At 51.4% G+C, this 20,368-nt stretch overlaps 1 protein-coding gene across 10 annotated transcripts in view; it reads right to left on the bottom strand.

Annotated features, from left to right (window-relative positions):
• SLC4A4 (solute carrier family 4 member 4) overlaps positions 1–20,368 on the bottom strand; it is a 199,524-nt gene that overhangs the window by 39,965 nt on the left and 139,191 nt on the right. For all 10 annotated transcript variants that reach the window (XM_054065581.1, XM_054065583.1, XM_054065584.1 and 7 more), the window contains 2 exons: positions 9,602–9,759; positions 611–698 (listed from right to left, as the gene is read on the bottom strand). In XM_054065581.1, coding sequence (XP_053921556.1) covers positions 611–698; positions 9,602–9,759 — 246 coding nt within the window. The remainder of the gene's footprint in view (positions 1–610; positions 699–9,601; positions 9,760–20,368) is intronic.

Genomic DNA, 20,368 nt, shown 5'->3' with positions numbered 1-20,368 from the left:
GACCAAAACTTCCTACAGTCGTGCTATTATAGAGCCATGAAGCTAGGGGAAATAATTATGCCAACTGATCATAGAATCAGAGAACCCCTAGGTTGGGAAAGACCTTTCAGATCATCAGGTCTAACCGTCCCTCTCCACTACTAAATCATATTCCTAATCGCTTCATCTACCTGGCTTTTAAACGCCTCCGAGGATGGGGACTCCACCACCTCGCTGGGCAGCTGTTCCAGTGCTTGAGAACCCTTTCAGTGAATAAGTTTTTCTTGATGTCCAACCTGCCCTGATGCAGTCTGAGGCCATCCCCTCTCGTCCTACCACCTGTCACTTGGGAGAACAGACCAACACCCACCTCTCTACAACCTCCTTTCAGGGAGTCGTAGACAGCAGTGAGGTCTCCCCTCAGCTTCCTCCTCCCCAGGCTAAAAAAGCCCAGGTCCCTCAGCCACTCCTCATAAGCCTTGTGATGGAGTAAGGAGGTGACATTTGGACATTCCAGCTTTATGCGCATGCCCATTCCTGTCAACCACGCTGGAGGACAGGACATCACTATTCGCTAACGAAGTGGAACCCAGGAGAACCCATTTCACAAAGGAGATGTCAAGACACTGACCTCATCTGACATCAGAGTGGCAATGGCTCGGCCGATCTCATGATAGGACTTTGCTTTGCCCTTCGGTCCCAGCAGAATGAAGAGAAATCTGACAAAACAAACAGATTGTTCTTGTTTAGGACAGCAAAATGGATTGCTTAGTGCTTACACAACATCTAGACAGAAATCCAGCTTTTTGAATTGTGGTCCTTGTTAGAGACCCAGAGGCTTCCAGTGCCCCAGCTATCTTGATGGTAAAGGTTACATCTTGTAGATCATCAGGATTATTCGGACAAGCAAGACATAACCCAGAGTTTTGCTCCCAAAAAACCTTAAGCGCAGCCTTGCGACCAACATGACCAAACCCTATCACAATCCCACGCAGAATTCATTACTGTCCAGCAACGTAGACCCAATGGTTTGGGTTGGATGGGACCCCAAAGCCCACCCAGTCCCACCCCTGCCATGGGCAGGGACACCTCCCACTGGCTCAGGGGGGCTCCAAGCCCCATCCAACCTGGCCTGGAACCCCTCCAGGGATGGGGCAGCCACCGCTGCTCTGGGCAACCTGGGCCAGGGCCTCCCCACCCTGAGGAGACCACCATGCTCATCACGGAGTCGTTGCAAGTGTTCACCCGGAGCTGAGCTCTTAACTAGTGACCTGAGATAAAAGTCTCCGTCTCTTGCACTTCAACTCATCCTTGCAATTAGCAACAAAAGAGGTCTCATGGCAGGAGACCAACTTCTCCATTTCACCTAATTTAGCAGAGATGGAGAATTATTGGGGCAATTTTCAGCAAACTCCATATCAGCGTGTGTTTGAAACAGAAGCACTAATAGCCGCTCAAAACAACTTTAAAGCTTCCTGAATCAAGCCTTTTTTCCAATTACAGCCGTACCTTTCAATCACCAACGGAAAATAACCCCCAATAACCTTTGGTAGGCTGCCTCATCTAAAACCTTCTGCGTTACTCCCAGCGTGAGTTTGGGTTGGCTTCAACTTCCAGCCGTAAATATCGATTGTGTCGCACAGCAAGGCTGAAGAACCCTCAATTAAATTCCTTTAAGTATCCTCCCCTATCGATCCAGGCACCCGCAGCCATCTGTCAGGTAGACTGAGCCATCGGAGGCTTTTCTCCTGTCTTCACTCCCTTTGACAGCTCTTCCGTGAACCAACGGAAGCGTCAGTGTCTTCCTCTGGGAAATCATCCAAGGAGTGGCCGTTCTCAGTGCAAACACATGGATCATAGAATCATTAAGGTTAGGAGAGACCTCCAAGATCATCCAGTCCAACCCAGGAACTTTAGGTGAGCCTGCTTTCCCAACAGAACCAAGGCAGCTGCCTTGAGCTGGGCGGACAAGGACTTCACGTACAGATACAGATGAGCACGGGGGGTCTTAGGAAACATGGCAGGATGACGAGGAGCACTGGAATTCTTGCCATGGTAGAGGGAAAGGATGTGGCACATACTCCTAGGAAACCAGGCTGCAACGGTTCCAGCACTGCTACGCCCTTCACCTGCAGCGTCACCCAGAGAACCTGGTACCCGAGCACCACCGTCCCACCTGCGCTCGCCATCGCTAGAGGGAGAAGCCGACACGGGGCCAAGTTAAAGCAGAGATGACTGGATTGCCCGGGGCCACGAGACACCCTCGTCATTATTGGTCAGCCTTTACTAGGCTAACAACAAAAGCTGCTGCTAAAAGGTGAAGCCCAGCCGGGCTGAGAGGTGTGGCCTCTCACCAGAAGCGCTGCTCCCCTTACAAGCACTGTATTAAGGACTATTTTAGCTCATCACATCATAACAACGTGAGGCACTAAGTCAAACATCTTATCAGACACATTCTATCCAAACAAGGGCTTTCTATTTAAAAAAATCCAGAGTCCCATAAAAATAGGCATCAAGTCGCTCGGACGGGATCCATAAATACAATTTAATTGGCAGAACTAACAGCAACACTTCCTAACAGAGTTCTTCATGAGGCTTTCAAGTGTTTGACTTAAGGTTCACGCGGAGGTGACTAAGCCATACACACCCAGGTCACGTCCTCCGCTCTCCTCCTCCCTCCTGGAACCTTCCCTGTATTCCGTGAGTTATTATAAAACAGTGTTAAAGACTAAATTAGCATCCTAATTTGAGTAGATGCTGCTCAGCATTCTCCCGAGTTTCCAGGAAAATGAGACATTTTCCTAAGCCTCTCCTGCAATAATGACATCAGCTGGCTCCCTCTGCACCTGCAACAGAAGGACCTGCACACTCCTGCATTGACTGAAACGTTCCTGACCATAAGCAGTTGGTGATGCTTTCTGAATCCGTTGTCACGGTTCATTCAGCCCCGCATTGCCCTCAGCAGGGAGAACACGGCCTTTTAGAGGGCCAAACGGTATAAACACAAACCATGAATACACTTTGGTGGTTTGGATTAGATGATGGTTGCACGCATTTAGGTATGAATATTTCCACCTAAGGAAGCCCACATTCTAACTGTGACATCCTCTTCTTCATCCCCAAAGACGGGAGAGCTGGGGAGGGGCTCTGGATCAGGGAGGGCAGGGGGAGGACAGGGCAATGGTTTGAAGCCGACAGAGGGGAGATTCAGGTGAGATCTCAGGCAGAAATGTTTTGCTGTGAGGGCGGGGAGGCCCTGGCTCAGGTTGCCCAGAGCAGCCGTGGCTGCCCCATCCCTGGAGGTGTTCCAGGCCAGGTTGGATGGAGCTTGGAGCCCCTGAGCCAGCGGGAGGTGTCCCTGCCCACGGCAGGGGGTGGCACTGGGTGGGCTTTGAGGTCCCTTCCGACCCAAACCATCCCAGGATTCTATGACAGCCAGCACAGAATTCCCCCCCTGCTGCACACAACGCGTGCTGAGTTCTTAACCATCCATTTCTGAGACTGAACGTTGCCGAGGATGCTTCAATGCAGAGAATGTGAGGTTTCACCACGTACCCCTTAGCTCAAAGTCTCTCTGAAGCAGCAACAAAATTCTATGCTTCTCCTGACCGCTCTGGGTTACCGACAGGGCTGACAGCCACCCACCCAGGACGCTTTGCTCTTCATCTCTGTACAACATAACAGTCAAAACGCTCCAACCCCTTGGCTTCCAAGCCGACGATGAGCCAGGAACTCTGTAGTTTATTATTCTGCTTTACCTAAAGCATCACTCCTCCTGCTGGTTTTGTACACTTCACCCTTCTGAAGGGGATGATGACCACTGACTACGTGTGATGCCCCTTGTACTCACACGGACCACGCCACCAAACCCAACAAGAATCAATTCCTTCTTGCAGATGAGCAATTCCAATTCAAAATGGACAAACACGCCCTGGCCAATGCATTTCAATCCCAAGGGACCTGGAGGATCTCAATGAAGCACCAGAGCAATATCGCGTGCAAGGCCAGTGAGCTGGGGTTACGGACCTAACAACCCGCCAGGAGTGAACACAAGCCTCCTGGATCCCGGTGGGAAATGACACCAGCGGCCGTGGGGCAGAACTTCAATCTAGTTTTCCCAAGGAGGCGACAAGGATATTGCACTTGAGTGAGATTTGGTCAGGAATCTCACACAAAGAGCATGCTCAGGAGGTGGGGAGCGAACACAACTCAGACAGGCTCCAAAGCCAGGGCAGTATGGATATTCTGCCATCCATTCTGCCATCTATCCTGCAAGAAATCCATCATGTCCATGACTATCAGGTTCCAATAAGGGGTGAGGGTCGTGGTGAAAACTGTCCCAAGACCAAGCCTCACCATGGGCTCTCGGCAAGCTGACCATCAGCGCAGGAACAAGGCTGTCCTGTGTCCTGTCCCACCTCCTGCTACTGAAATAAAACCAAGAGAAAAGACGAAGAGCAACAAGATGGAAGTTCAGCCTGCTCATCCATGCCTACCTCCCAGCTCTGGAGGAGGCAAGCACGGCAGCTCTGTAAGGGTTAAAGGCACCTACGCAAAGGAAACTCAGCAAAGCCCTGCAGAAAATAGCTTTGAATTTAGCCTTGAGAGGGTTAGGAGGAAGTAGTTCTTCTGTTGTTGGACACCATGCGAGATGCCTGCAGTGCCTCCAGCGTTCCCAACGTGCTGATGGGCTCGAGGGCTTAAAGAACCACCTCTTGATGTACTTTTCGCAGAATCTGTGCCTTGAAAGGCTGATGAAAGAAATGCAACTTCAGACTGCAGTAATGAAAGGAGACGGTGAAGCATCTGGTTAGCCTTCTGTTTCACACAGGTGATCCTTCAAGTTTTGGGCAACATCCTGATATTGCAGGCTCCTCACATGGTGTCCAAGACATGAACTCAGAAGGACAAAGGCAGTCCTTTGCTGCCAGAGCTCTGATTTCCCAGAGCAAGGCCTTCTGCTGGAAGGCTGCTAAAGGAGACAGCCTTGAAACACATTCCCATGCTGTAATTAATGAACAAGACCTACATTTCATCCTCACCTCAAAGAAGAAAAGAGGCCTTTGTAGTCAAAAGCTTAAGTCAGGAGGCAAGAGAGAAGAATCTGACTCCTGGTTCTGCCCATTTCCTAAGCGACATTTGGGCAAGTTACTTCATTCCATTTGAGACTTGTAGACACAGGCAATTTCCCAGCACTCCATATGCAGACTCTGCAAGTCTGTACACCTTATCTCCCATAAAATCTTCCCTGTGCTCATTCTTCATCTTTTTTTCCCATCGACATTACGTTAATACAGCAGACCTGAACACATAATTACGCATCTCTTTGATGAGGACAAAAAGCTACATCTATTGCATTGTCCAGAGGAGAAGGAGCTGTATCCGAACCAAGGTGCAAGCGCAGTAGCATCACAGAATCTCTAGGTTGGAAAAGACCTTTGAGATCACCAGATCTAACAGTTCCTGTCTACTAAGCCAGATCCCTCAGCACTCTATCCCCCTGTTTGTTAAACTCCTCCAGGGATGGGGACTCCACCACCTCCCTGGGCAGCCTCTGCCACTGCCCGAGAACCCCTTCAGTGAAGAAGTTCTCCCTAATGTCCCATCTGAACCTGCCCTGGTGCAGCCTGAGGCCATTCCCTCTCGTCCTGTCCCTTGGGAGAAGGGACCAGCACCCACCTCGCTACACTCCTCCTTTCGGGCAGTTGTAGACAGTGATGAGGTCTCCCCTCAGCCTCCTCTTCTCCAGGCTAAACAGCCCCAGGGCCCTCAGATGCTCCCCATAACTCTTGTTCTCATCCCCTTCCCCAGCTCCGTTCCCTTCTCTGGATGCGCTCCAGCCCCTCAATGTCTTCCTTGGAGTGAGGGGCCCAACACTGAACCCAGGATTTGAGGTGCAGCCCCAGCAGTGCTGAGTAGTTCAGCCCGTGCAAAAATCAGGAGTTCATAGCACTGTGGAATGGAATTCAACATGAGAAAACTGAAGTCCATAAAGGTTATTTTTCAGTCGGATGAGTAAAAAGAAAATTCAGGCCAGTGAGAGGCTGGGAGCTCTCCATTCCAATCTCAGATCCCTGATTTTTATGACTAGGGCTGTATGAAAACGCTGAGAAACTTCTCCTGGGGAGTTCATCACATCTCGCCTATTTCTTTTAAGCAAAAATTTATGTTAAAGTAAATGAAATACCTAAAATACTTCGCGAGGAAGCGTGAAATTGAAAGTATACAGAAAATTTATGTATCCAAGGAAGAGTAATTGCTACTCAGGAAATCTTATTGCTAAAAAGCATCCAAAACTACACGGAAAATCCAAGGCAAAGAATGTGTGGAGGAAGAAATCCACCGTCAGCAGAAATAAGCAAAGCATTTACCTGGAAGTCTACACGTTGAACACTGTCTGCCTTATGCACGCAATAATCCTAATCCTTCTTTCTACACAACTACTCCAACATGAAGAACCCAAACCAGCGCAGGAATCACAGCTGTCACGAGCCTTTCACCTCTGCGGGGCTTGGCATCTCCTTTGCTTCTGTAACCCATGCTCAGGTCAATAGTTAAGACTCCAACTCCGGCTGAACGCTTGAAACGACACCGTCTGACGGCACTGTGGTCTCCACAGCGTGGGGAGGCCCAGGCCCAGGCTGCCCAGAGAAGCGGTGGCTGCCCCAACCCTGGAGGCTTTCAAGGCCAGGTTGGACGGGGCCTGGATGCCGGACACAGACAGCTGACGGTGGCGGCCGAAGCACGGATCCTCGGGCAACTGAAAGCTATCACTGCCCCCTCCACACAAACCCTGCTGGTGAGGGCTTTGGAAAGCACACCACCAAGCCTCACGCCTCTCTGTAAGCTGTGTGACACCATGGCAGGGCTGGGAATGCTTTCTCCTTTCTCCCAGCTCCTCAGGAGGACTTTTCCCTGTCCCTCTGCCACTGAATATAGAACCACTGAGTGATTTGAGTCAGAAGGGACCTCAAAACCCACCCAGTCCCACCCCCTGCCATGGGCAGGGACCCCTCCCACTGGCTCAGGGGCTCCAAGCCCCATCCAACCTGGCCTTGAACCCCTCCAGGGATGGGGCAGCCACGGCTGCTCTGGGCACCCTGGGCCAGGACCTCCCCACCCTCACAGCAAAGTGTTTCTGCCGGAGATCTCACCTGAATCTCCCCTCTTTCTGCTTCAAACCATTCCCCTGCCCTCCCCGATCCAGAGCCCCTGCCCAGCTTTCCCAGGCTCCACCAAGCCCTGCAGCCACCTCCTCTTCAGGGCAAGGCACTTGGCCGGCTCCTGGGATGCATTTGGTATATCTGCATGGGATTTTTACCTTGCCCAGCACACCAGAGACAGGACCAGCAGCGCATGTCTGAATGGGAACAGATGGCCCCTCCAAGGCCACCGGGGTACCCACAGCACTGTGCCAAATCCTGGGTGTTTAACCCCCTGTGTGCTCCCCCTGAAACCACCCTGCTGCTTTCTAAAGCGAGAGAGACGCAGTCCACGCCGTGGTGACTCCACAGACCCGGGTCACCGTGCTCCTGCAGCAACCCCTGCGCTGAAACGTTAGCTCGTGTTTGTTTAGAAACCCCAAGTGCTTTGGGTAACTCTACCAGGAAGTTGATAATTTAACAGAGCAAGAGGAGAAGCCCCAAGGGAGGGAGGAGGGGGCACCAGCTCCAGCCTCTTGTGGAGTCTGTGGGCTGTGAAGCGCACGTCCCCCGCGGGAACGCCCGTGGCGCGGGAGGGCTGGGCCCACTGCTGACGGAGGAGCCGCTCCATCACAGCCCGCCTGCGCCCCGCTGGGATTTCCTTGATTGAATTTCGCAGGATGCAGCCATTGCAAATGGCTCTTCATTACCCACGAGAGCCATCTAATGAGCCTCCCTGCTCTGATTAGGGCTGGCATTTGGTTTGGAACACTGCAAATGGATAATACTATTTCCTGGAAACAATCCTGGCATGGAAGGACGTATTGTCTTGATCATTGCTGTTGAGTAATGAGGCCGTGCAGCAATCCTAGAGCTCACTTCCTGGCTCCCCCTCCCAAAACAAACAATACCTAACTCGACATCTGCTGAAAAGCATTTGGAGATGGGTTTAAGAAAGAGTGGGATTAAGCTTGGCAGCTGAAATACTGAGAATTCAGAGCTCAGTAACGCTTAGGAGTGAAGAACCTCTCACAAAATCCAGCCACTTTTACCTCCGCGTACTCCTACGAGAGCAGCCACTGTGTGCAGACAGAGGGGGACATGGTCATTGCAAGGAGCCACTTCATTAAGCTCCAAGAAACACAAACACTGCTTAGTGCTAGAAGGCGATTAAAAAGCAGCAAAACTACATCATCTCCTTCACAGAATCGTGGAGTGGGTATGGATGGGAAGGGACCTCAAAGTCCATCCAGTTCCACCCCTGCCATGGGGAGGGACCCGTCCCACTGGCTCAGGGGCTCCAAGCCCCATCCAACCTGGCCTGGAACCCCTCCAGGGATGGGGCAGCCACGGCTGCTCTGGGAACCTGGGCCAGGGCCTCACCACCCTCACAGGAAAACATTTCTCCCCAAGCCCTCATCTCAATCTATCTAATCCTTTGTTTTGTACATGGAAATAAGGGACAGGTTACACCAACTTTCATTCCGTGCAACGGCTCAGCTCCATGCCCATATCAGCAGTGTACCAGCCATGAGCTTGAGTCATGGTGCTACCTCTCGTCTCACAAAATAGTCCTTGATGGAACCTCACACCCTCTGGGCATCATTCAGATCCCAACTGCTCTCTGTATTGAAATCCTTGCAACTGCTCACACAGAATACGTGTGTGCACATCCGTGCTGTGAAACGGGCAACCGGAGCTCCAGAATGACAAGCAAAACACAAAGGAAGCCCTTTGAAAATTTTTCTCCAGCATATTCCATGATAAACACTCTTCACTTGTAAAACTGAGGGTAATATGTCTGAGAACTGAAACACGGCTTGAGCTGTGCTGTGCCGGCAGATCCGTAACGCTGCCCACACAGCCAGTTCTGCACACGCCAGAAGGGAATTCAAAGACTGAACAACACAGGACACACTCACCTTTGTGAGACAGATTCATTTCCTACACAAGGCACAATAAATAAAATATTTAGATGACCTTTTTCCCTGAACCCTTATCTGTTACAAAGCCGCACACGGCACGACCAGCCTGGACAGAACTGTTCGTCCCAGTTTAAGTGCCTTTCTTTTTCGCCCCAGCAGGGCCAGAATTGCATCTTTCATCCAGTGGCAGCTTTTAAGAGGAAAAATATATACCACAAAAACACGCTGAGGGAACCTGAGCTGTGTACGGTCTATGCTGGGGGAATCACGGGGCAGGAACAAAGCCCCAGCAGTTACCGTCACAATGACAGTGCCCTTTACCGCTCAGCTGTTCCGTTACTGCCTTTGTGTAATGTTTGTGTATTTTACAGCTTGTATCTTACAACCCAATTCTGGAATTGCTGAAAATTCAGCACTGCAGTGAGTTGTGTAACTTACACCAATATTCCTGACCGTTACACATGCCACGTGATGGAAAACAGCAGAAAACATCATCTTCTGGCGTGGTTACAAGGTGGAAATGCCCTTTCCAACTCGTGTCCTGAATTCTCTTACCGGGTAGGTACGGGGACTTCAGTGAGAGCACCCAGCATGACTGCCTGCTGCAGCCGGACGAAGGCGATGAAAGGACCTTCCAGGAAGTCCACCTCCCCAACAAGCACGTTGGAGGCCTCAGCATCCCGCGGCAATTTCTTCATGAATTTATTCTTCAGCTGCATCAGTGGAAAGAGGAAGGAAAAGAAAATTAAGTCTCGTTAGGCATGTGCACGAGAATGCGCAATAAAATCCACCTTTGTTTCCTCCTTGGTTAGAACATCTCCTTGGCCAATTTGCATCATCCCCCCAGAGTCTACTGAGACGCGAATGCTAAGAAGATCAGCCCCAGAAGAACAACGCTGATGGTGGTGCTTGGAGCCAAGACAAAGCTGAGAAGACTGCGCCTCTTGGAGCTGCTGTTCCTGTTTACAGACCTGAGATGGAATTATTTTGTGGAGAAAAACGCGTGCAGAGTGGAGGAAGGGGAGTAGATCCGGGCAGGGTTTCAAGAGACAGCGCTGCACCACGTCGCTGCCTGCCCCATCTTTGACACATAGAATGAGTCAAAGTACAACCCCACAACTTGCAGTGGCTGCTACAGAAACCACCGTCTGATGAGAAACAGCCCTGAAGGATGGACACCAGGAGCTGGATACCTGGTGGGCTTTGAGGTCCATTCTGACCCAAATCATTCCATGATGCTCTGATCTGTTGTGTTACTCAACAGTGGGGCTCAAAACAGGAGGAGGTGAGCTTCAAAAGGACCTATAAGGCTGTGTTTATTCATTTCCAGCAATGCCTCCTGCGGCACCCAAGTGGTATCTGAGGTCCAACTGTGTGCTCCACCCCACTAAACCAGAGTGCTAGCAGAGATCTGCTGACCAGCAGCGCTCTCGTCAGCCAGCTGCCAGGCCTGCTCTCATTTATACCTCTTCTCCCAAAGTGCAGCTATAGCTTCATGCTAAAAATAGTTCCTTACAGCCTGAAGGTTCTTTGTCTCCTCTCGGCACCTACGAACTGGAGCTGCAGCACAGCAGCCGTGAGCAGGCTCACAGCGCTCTGCATCACCCATCCTCCAAGTCCAGCGATGAAGAAACATCATCGATGGCTTCTGGGCTGATAATGGGGAAACGCCGCAGCAGCAGCTGAGGTTTCAAAACCAGCCTCTCTGGGCTCTTTCCTTCCTGGCACTTGGAATCTCTATCCTGGCACATGATTGCCTTTCTGCTCAGTTATTAAACTACCTTGAGCAGCTGCGCCCTTACCTCCACCATCCGTGCAGCATCGGCAAAGCTGCTGCAGCCCCAGCCACGCTCGAGCGGGGCAATACTGCCCCATCTCTGCCCCCCAAAGCTGGCTTAGCACTCAGCCTGTGTCCTCACAGCCGGGGACAGATTTCTGGGTCTCCTCACATCCAAGACGGCTTTGTTTTTCACCTCAGCGGTGGCAGAATTCATTTGAAGTTGAAGGCTTTTGAGAAGTCCTGCCCTCGGCTGGCTCCCAACCCGCCCCATCCCTCACGCCGCGGGATCTTTGGAGATGCTCTGTCTTCACTGGCATGGGGTGAATGGCGAGGGAGGATGTTCTGCCAGAAGCACCCACGGGGGGGAACGCTCAACTCCGTAATGGGCTTTGCCAGACTCAAGGAAGTGAAAAAAGGGAAAAAAGTCTCATGAAAAGGCATAAATTATTGATTCAACAGGAAGAAAGCCGTTGGAAGGATCCTACTCCTGCACGCTTCGGTCTGCATCGCCACCAGAGCAAATATTAAACACGCGGCAAGGAGGGCTGGCGAGGAAGCCTGGAAAAGTGCTACCAGTTCCCCCACCCAGAGTGTTTTGGAGGAAATTGGGCATAAAAAAACACCAGGAAGGTAGCAAATCCCTAAACAAATGCTCAGCTTGGCTGAACAGCTTGTTTGGGGGCTGAGGTGCGCTGCTGAACAAGTGTGCTGCGGCCCCAATCCAGGTGTGTTTCAGACCCAGGACCACCAAGCAGGATGGGAAGCAGAACAGCACAACTAATTCCAAAGAGCTATCGTGACAGAGGTTTTGGCTCCAAATGACTTTCGCAGCACCGCTTGCCTCCTGCTTAAATCATTTATCAGGCAGGTGATGGGAAGGATGCAGCTAGCGCTTACGGCCCATCTCGAACCGCTCCAGGAAGAGCCGAGTCCTCGGCAGCACCCCAGAGCCGGGAGGAAGGGGGCGCGGCTGGAAGCGCTGTATGCACTTGCCCTGCACTCTGCTAAACCGAGCACCTTTCCAACCCGACCACTAATGTTACCTTAAAGGCCACGGATCTCCAACGCTGTACTTGAAAAACGGCACAGAAACCTGAAAATCACCATTTCCCTAAATGTATTTTAACACTCTGCTGCCATCAGCATCAGTTCACATTGATCAGAAATGAAAGCGATTCCAAGTCCACGCGGCTTTTCCTGCCTCTGCTCATGTGCTCTCGGGCACGTTACTATGCCTGTTTTCCTAAATCGCTCAGCATCAAATGTTTTGTAAGGGATGGAACGCCGCTTCCTGCCTTTTGGGAGCCCCCAACCCAACCACCAGCACGGCTGCGCAGCAACCAAGAGCGAGAGAGGGGGGAAAGGATCACCGCCCGTGCCCCCTGGCACACTCCGCACAGCAGCCTGCACGCTTGGCCAAGGAAGAGAACACCCAAGGCAAGTGGAAACACCATTGAATGAGTCATTAGCTGAAACAAAGCTAACCAAAACCCCAGGGTAATTTTAGCACTAAAATTACAAGTAGAGGAGCCCTTCAGCCACTCAGGGTACTCGATGCTCCCGTCTGTGCAGAACAGCCCGTGAGGAACATGTAGACACTGATCATTGGAAGAATCCGTTTGCCCTGATGTGTCACAGCGGTATTTGATCACCCCCGGCCTAAGGAAGAGTTACCAAGCAGACACCTCTGGCTGTGTAAGCTGGAGCTCAGGTAGAACACACGACCTGCGCAGACACAGACTCCCTCGCGAGCCTACAAAAGCTTGAAATCCATTGTTCTTTGGGGCCGGAGATCTGCAGCATCCGCTCCTTCTCCTCCACTCCCTTCATCATTTTACAGATCTCCCTCCTCTTCCCCAAGCCACGGTTTTCAAGCTGAAGACCTCTAGATGATACTGAGCGTCTTCAACAGCGAGTCCGTCCCAAGCTGCTCTCTTTCACCCCACCACACACCATTCCAAGCTCCCTACACCTCAGAGCCTCCGGCAGGGCCCTGCTCAAACCAGCCGGGGCTTGACGTGGGGCTGACACGGAGGAGGGGAAGCCATGCAAGGATCGGGGTACGACTCGGCCGCAGGCTCCAGCTCCTGCTCAGCTCATGGTGCAGCAAACCTCAAACCCACCGAATGCAGCTCTCCCTGCTTTGAGGGATGGCGAAACGCGAGTGTTGAGAGTCAACACCGACCACCAGCACAAGCCGACCTGCACACGGTGCTTGGTGCAACTAAAGGAAGGCTCAACGGCCCCTGCACACAGGGAAAAGGGATCCACTTCCCCAAACTCCCGTTACATCAAAGCCAAGCGCCACACGGGGATCCTCCAGCCTGCAGACGGCACCGGGCTGCCCAAGCGCATGAGGAAAAGCTCGGGGGAAGAAGCCCCTCTGCGGTTATGGAATTGGAGGAGGAGAGGTGAGGGCTGCATTGTTTAACAGAGCCCATTTCAAAACTCAGCCTATCTTCTGTTTGCTCTGCGTGGGGGTTTGTGTGCTCATCTCACGGCGTTTCGTCATGGGCTTCCCACACCCCAGCACAGACACACAGAGCTTTTGTACTTGGGAAAGGTTAATTCCCACAGGAATTTGAACCTGCCTTTGCCTCTCTGCGTTCCTCCATCTGTTCTCACATACGTTTAAGGTTACCTTCTCACAAATAACCCGTGATCGCTCACCTCCAGGGGTACCGTCAACGCCCCGTGCTTTGTCTACGTACACAACTCCATTACCCAGGAATTCTGATACACTGCAGGCAGGAACCATGCAAGAAAAACCGCTCTCTGCATCAAGAAAAAAGGCCAAAGTAAACGCAATCCCAGTTAACTAAACCTCCTAGCAACTTCTCCTTCCCTTCAGAAAGGGGGCAGTGATCGGTACCGGAAGACAGTCCTTTTCACTGGAGCTCCACAGAGTGAAAGTAGGTCATCAAGGCCAACAGACCTAAAAATCAGGGATGTCTGCTTGTGACTGCAGAGACCAGGAGATGTACAAACAAGAAAAGCAATGAATCACTCCCACCATTGATCTCTGGACTTCATTCTGAACAGCGCCCTCCCCACCTATCGGTGCCCAGCAAAGGCAGGAGGGGTTCTCTCAGCAAGGCCAAGTTCTTTTTAAACTTCAGAGCTGGCTTTGGCACCGGTTCCCTGTTGATATGGAAACACCCGTTTGAATAAACAGTGCACACTCCACAACAAATAAGAAGGGTTTTGTGCCTCTCTCTGACTGACCGTATTCATTCAGGGCCTGTTTTTGTCCCTTCAAAAGGGAGATAACGCCAGGTCCGTAAACTCCCCTTACATCAACATACATTCATTTCCTAGATGCTATTGCATCAGCTCAGCAATAGCTGGGCCCCGATAAAGCAGATTTTCCCTCAATGTCCCCTTTCTCTTGCATCTTGAGCACTAAAGTGCTACCGATTCAGGCATTTGGAGCTGCCAAGGACATTTGAAGAGAGCACAGCCAAAGGATTTCTCACGGGAGGAGGGACGGCAGTGGGAACTCGCCCAGTTCCTATGGTCCCCCTGCACCACGGCAACAACACGGCTGAGAATGGCTGCGCTCGACTCTTTTCCACCACTTTCATTCACAGATAAAGCTGAAAAAAACCAAGAGCTAACTTAGAAAAAAGAAATGAGACGGGAGTGTGGGATGCCCCCAGCCACAGAGTGTTGGGGTGCTCCTGCGCAGGCTTCCACCTGATCCTGGTTTTCCTCCACACTCCTCTTTGACCAAAGGCTACTTGCAGCCTGGCAGGAACTCAGGAGAATCCAAACTAGGAAGCTGCCAAGAGAGATAAATACATCAGAAAAGCTTATTGGCATCAAATATATGGAAGACGCAGAACTTGGCCAAGGTGCACCTAAAGCAGCAGAAGTGTTTGATCTTCTCTAACTCCATCTTGTTGAGCTATCTCCATGCACGTGTCCCTCACCTTCCCCAGCTTTGCTGGACAGCCCACCAGAAGCACCTGCTTTTTCCAGACCCATCGCAGCTGTGGACCAGATGAGGGTAAACCAAGAAGTCGTCTGCTTTGACAGCTCAAGGAATCTTAAATCGTGCAGTTTGGTGTTTTTCAATAAGGCGTTAAGAGAGAAACTTGAGCAAAGAGATTGACCCCCAGGGGCCAGAGGAGGAATTCCCCTGCCATGAGAAGTCCTGGTCCTTAAGACATCGCTCTGGTACCACTGATGTCTCTGGCAACAGAGAGCTCGGAGCCCAGGAGAGAGCAGGAAGCCTCCACGCTGACTAATTCATTTTGGAAAGCTGAAAACAAATATAAATGGTCCAAAAGTGCCGCTGCCTCTGCTTGCCTAGCGAGCTGCAAGTGTCCGGTACATCAACTGCAGCCAACACCTCCTAAAATAAGACAAACGAAGGCAAATCCCGTCTCTGCGCTGCTACCTCAGAAGCGGTGTTGGCCAGCACAAATGCGATGCCAGGGAACACACCTTCTCTCCCCGAATCATCCTTACAAACCACCGAAACATCATACAAGCCCAAAGCAAAACCACAGCAAACCAACATAATCGGGATGGGGTGGCTTTGCTGAGGTCCTTCTCACCAGAGTGGGTTCAGTCAGGGCGCTGGCATCTTCTGCCGGACGCCGAGGATGCCGAACCGGCCCCGGTGCGACACAGCACCGCGAATCGAGCCCTCGTGCTCACAGCAGAGGCGCCGGATCGTGCAGATGACCTGACTTCGATACACACAATAATCCCCCCCTGTCTGGGTGCTCAGCACTGGCAGGAGGAAGGAATCCAAAGCCTTTTGTTCAGCTCCAGGGCAGGCTTCCATGCAGGGGGAACAGAAAGGCTTCCTTCGAGCTCCCCTTTTTGTTTGCCAGTTGTTACACAAGCATCTTTATTGAGCGTGGCAGGGGAAAATGGGAATAAAAGCTTTCTTCCCCCCTTCGCTTCTTCCTCCGCAAACCTTCGCCTCTTGTAGACATCATTAAATATCCCGGTATGGCTTTTTATCCCACGAGCTGCACTGGGAACCTGACAGGCAAAAAGCTTTGTGACACCTCGGTGACTGTCAGCAGATCCCAATGCCCCAAAATAACAACAGAAAAGTAAACAGAAAAATAAAACGTCTCATGGGGGAAACGCACATCCTTTTGCTCAACCAGCAATTCCAGCTCGCTGCTGCCTGCGGACGCTCTCCGCAATCTGCTCTGTGCAGGTGAACGCTGCACCGACGGCGGAGCCGCTTCGGCAAAACTCTGCTGTGTCTGCGGTGTTGCAACCGACTGTAACCAACCCAGCGCTATCAAAATAACAAATCAACACTGTCCCACTAATTCCCTGCCACAGAGCACCCGCGGGGCCAACCAGCCCACCAGGAGCAGTGCTGGGGGGGATCGGGACACGGGCCCTGTGCTTTGCCCGTCACAGGTACGGGAGCACCTAATCAATACTATTGATGCAACTTTTGCGATGAGTAATTTGCAGTTAACGATTGCCTGCAAACTCTGCCTTTGGGTAACTGTTCCTCCTGCCGTTTTCAGCTTCACAATCATTCGCTTGCCATAAATTAAAGAGGAAAAAGAGTAATGTGACATTTTTAATTTAGCAGCCATGCCAGTGTCACGGGTAACCCGGGACTTGATTACTTTCAGATTTCCGCTTCATTTTATGATTTCACCAGGCTTATTCTAATGGCAAAATTATTGCATCCAGTCTTGATTATAAGGAAGAGAAGCACACGAAGCCAATGACTGCATTCCGACTCCACCATTTCCCATGGAGCAAGCTCTCCCTTGCTACAGCTGCTAATCTAATGCTTATCACACTGTGTCCGGGGGGAAGAGAATAAACAGCCATTCAGGCAATGGTAAGGTTGGTTTGGGGCTTTTAGTGAAGAGCAGCACACTGGAATTGTTTTCAGGGGATAAGAGGACAGCAAAAATCACCAGTGCTGAGAGCAAGGCCAAAAGAGCACCCTTTGGAAGCCGGCATCCATCGCCTGCCTCTTGCATCTCCACTCCTTCCTTCCCTTTCTGGGAGCCTCTTCCCCTTCCCCCCCAGCTGATGGCTCCTTGCCCTGGCACCGAGGGAATGGGCAGCCCTCTGGAAAGGGCCTGCGAGTCCTCTGTCCTTTCTTGACTCCAGCCTTTTCCAAGAGGCACCCTAAGTTCATTTTCTTTGTGAAAGAGCTTAATGGTTACCCAGTAAGAAGATTAACTCCAAAAAGTGTATTAAGAAGGCAAAGGGCATGAGAAAAACAAAACAAAAGCAAGATCAAAGTAAATCCAAAGTAAGCATAGACCCGTCCCTTCTGCAAGGGCAGAGGAACAACTCCACAATGCTGAACACTGACAAATCTGAGCGCTACCTGTGACTTTAATAAACCCACATCTCTTGTTATTACCTCATATCAGTGTGTCTCGGGACCACTGCCACCACTGTCCCTTGTCCGCAGCGCTGTCTCCTAACTCATCTCTGCAACCTGAGAGAAAGCCCCAGAACCCAACAGGACATCTCACCAGGTTCTGCACCTGCGGAGCGAAGCAAAGCCCGGCTCCTCGTTACACAGAGGTTTCACAGGAAGGCTGACGGTTCTTGTCTTCTCTCGCTCCTCTCGATCGCTTACTGCTCCTCCGTCCCTGGAGGAGGCCACTCCAATGGCCACCACCTCCATCGTGCCTTCTCCTTCGAACACCGGCATCTTTCCAGGTCCCTCTGCACAGCAGGACCTCAGGGAGGACATCCTGCAGGAGGATTCCCTGACAGATCTTCAGGGAAAACCTAGGCCTGCCCAGTGCTCCCTGGGACGCTCCACTGCGGTGCTCTTGGTTTGATCTCAAACAACTCTTAACTACTCCCTGCCCCACGGTGAGGGCCTCCGCCTCCCCCGGGCACTGCCATGGCACAGCTGTGGGAAAGCTGAAACGCATCTGTCCTGGCTTGAGCCTCCTCAGGGAACTGTCTGTCCTAGCAGGGCTTCTCCTGCAGTGAGCGAAGCAATCGTCCAAGAGGCAACCACGAGCCCACCCGAAACCTGAACCCGCTCCCTCTCCGCAGGGACTGAAAAATCAGCTCAGGAGACCAGGCTGGAGGACAGACACTTCCGAGAAGTGCTTGGAAGCTTTTACAGGGCTCAACCCAGGCTTTTGCCTTTGTAGCTGAGGCCCAGCTGCTCCTGGCTCCTTGATTGGATTAGCTAAAAACACCAGCACAACCCGAGCCACCTGAAAGCAGCCCGGCCCAGGTGACCACACTTCTGCCCCTAAGGGGCCGCTCCAAGAGGAGACAGAGGTGGCCAAATGTATTAGATAACACTCCAACGTACGCCACTCTTATGCACAGAGCGTTCCCCTTTGCAGAGAATCCTCTTCTGTCCTTCTTCAGGCTTGTTTTGGTACCTCTAACCTCAAAAGCTATCCGTGGAACATGGAACCGAATGGAAAAACCCAGTCCTCACTAGTGGAACCACAGTATGCCAGGAGGGCTGCTCGTAGTTTGACTTCACAGAGAATGATTCCAAGCCAAGAAGCATCAGGGTCACACAACGGGACCTCTTTCTCCTTGGACCTTGTGACATCAAGGAGAAAGAAGCAGGGAAGCAACGGGTGGATGTGCAGGACCTGCCTGCTCCTCCAAAAGCACATGAGGAAACTGTTGCTAAGCAGGGACAGAGCATTTCAGGACAGAGCGAGTTAAATCCCACTGGTGTTAGAAGGCCGGTGGGTGGTTTAGAAGACTTTCCCAGGTAGGCTGAAAGTACTGGAAGCCATGTCTGCTTCAAAACGTTACGTTTGCTTCCAGCTAGACGAGTGCCTGGGGCAAAAGCAGCGCTAAGCATGGTCCTGTGCCCTGCTCCACGTTGTCTCGGGGGTGACAATCCCAAAAACAAGGGAGGGCCGGGGGTCCTACTGCAACTCCAGAGCCCTGGCCACCAGCACCGCTCCAGGGAGAGAACGAGACAGAGACAGAAACAAAAGGGTAAAATGGCATTCTGCAGAGAGAGCATCCAGAACCTATACCGTGATTTTAGTTGGGTGTCTTCCTGCTTACTAAGAACCTCCCGAAACAGAGATGGAAGGACAATTCTGGCTATTACATCGCTGTGCTGTTAATTACCCCATTCCAATCAGCAGTAAAGGCTGCAGTTCTGCTCAAGAAAGTTGCCAGGCATCCACCACAATGCCACAAACTTTATCAAGGCAGGAGATTCCGTCAATCAGTAACGAAAACTGAGATCTAAGGTGATTTCTCAGGCCAGCAGCGAAGGGCGCACAGTACAAGGGTTCCATTGTGCAAAGTTCATCAGCAGGACATGAGCTAATTAATTAAGCAGCTTTTTGGGACTGGTTAGTTTTCAAGTAACGGTTCCCACTTCAAACAGTCCGGCATTATCTACACGGAAACTTAAAAACCTTGGAGTGCACTTCCAGACTGGATTTATTAACAAATGTCACTAATGGCGCTACCCAAACATCTATTTTTACGCCCAATTCGACACAGAAGGTCCATTATCTGTGTGTCCAGAGACATTTCAGCAGGAGGGGCAACAGAGCTGGTGCTGCTGAGATCTGCAAAGCCTGCTGCCGCACTCAGACCTAGCGTTCTGCTAGTCCAGCTGGAAGAGCTCAATTAGCATGGGATTAAAAATATAAACCAAGTGGCCTTTCCAATGCAAAGAAAAGCTATTTCACAATGCCAAGTGTGGCTGCGTATGTTGAAGAAAACAGATATTTTCCAAAACCAACTGCTATAGCTTTGAACGACGCTAAGGTCAAGGCCAAACACACTGCCCCCTTCTCTTTATATAAATATAAATATATATTAAATAGTTCATTGCTCTGAACTCGCTTTTCCACACTGCTGACGTTGCTGTGCCCCTTGCGGAGTGCAGCCAGCCCTGATCTGAAGGAGCGGGGTCACTCTCAGCTGGCCAGCACTACTGTGTTACCCAAATCAGTGTCCAAAGTAACTCTCATTTGCATTCCCAATAACCATGGCACCGGGGAACGCTGAAAGACGCAGAAAAAAAGACAGATTCTCCGAAAGAACCGGTGGCGCTTTGAGGATAACCCACTTTCTGAACCAAGACAAAGGTGGTTTGAAATCCGCACAGAGCCCTCATTCAGACATTGGTTTTCTCAGAGGCGAAACACACTCACTCATCCCCCTCGGACTCTTCTGCTCTCGGGAAGGAGGGGAACACACACGGAGACAGCCCATGGGATACACCACAAACATTTACTCTCATCTTAGAAAGCGGTCCAATTCATGGAGACTTGGCCAATTTTAACATCGCTGCACATCTCCATTTTGGAACCACTCTTCCGCAGCTGCCTGTCGGCACAACTGCCCTTCGGAAGCAACGCACAGAGTCTTCTGTTCCACCAGCTGCAGCAGGGACACAGCCCCCGACTGCTCCCGACCCCCGAGCACGCGCCCTGGAGCTCCGAGGACTTGGCTCCCACGCAGACCTTTGCCCTCTCCCCTTTTCAGCAGGAAGAGGGTCCCAAATATGTCAATATCTGGGTATTTTCCCTCCTTTCTCTTGGGTGGCAACAAGATGGCATGCAGGTGGT

Source organism: Cuculus canorus, chromosome 4 (genome assembly GCF_017976375.1).
Source record: "Cuculus canorus isolate bCucCan1 chromosome 4, bCucCan1.pri, whole genome shotgun sequence".
NCBI classification, from domain to species: Eukaryota; Metazoa; Chordata; class Aves; order Cuculiformes; family Cuculidae; genus Cuculus; species Cuculus canorus.
Note: the sequence above shows the minus strand (reverse complement) of the source record. Positions and strands in the feature narration are given on the sequence as shown.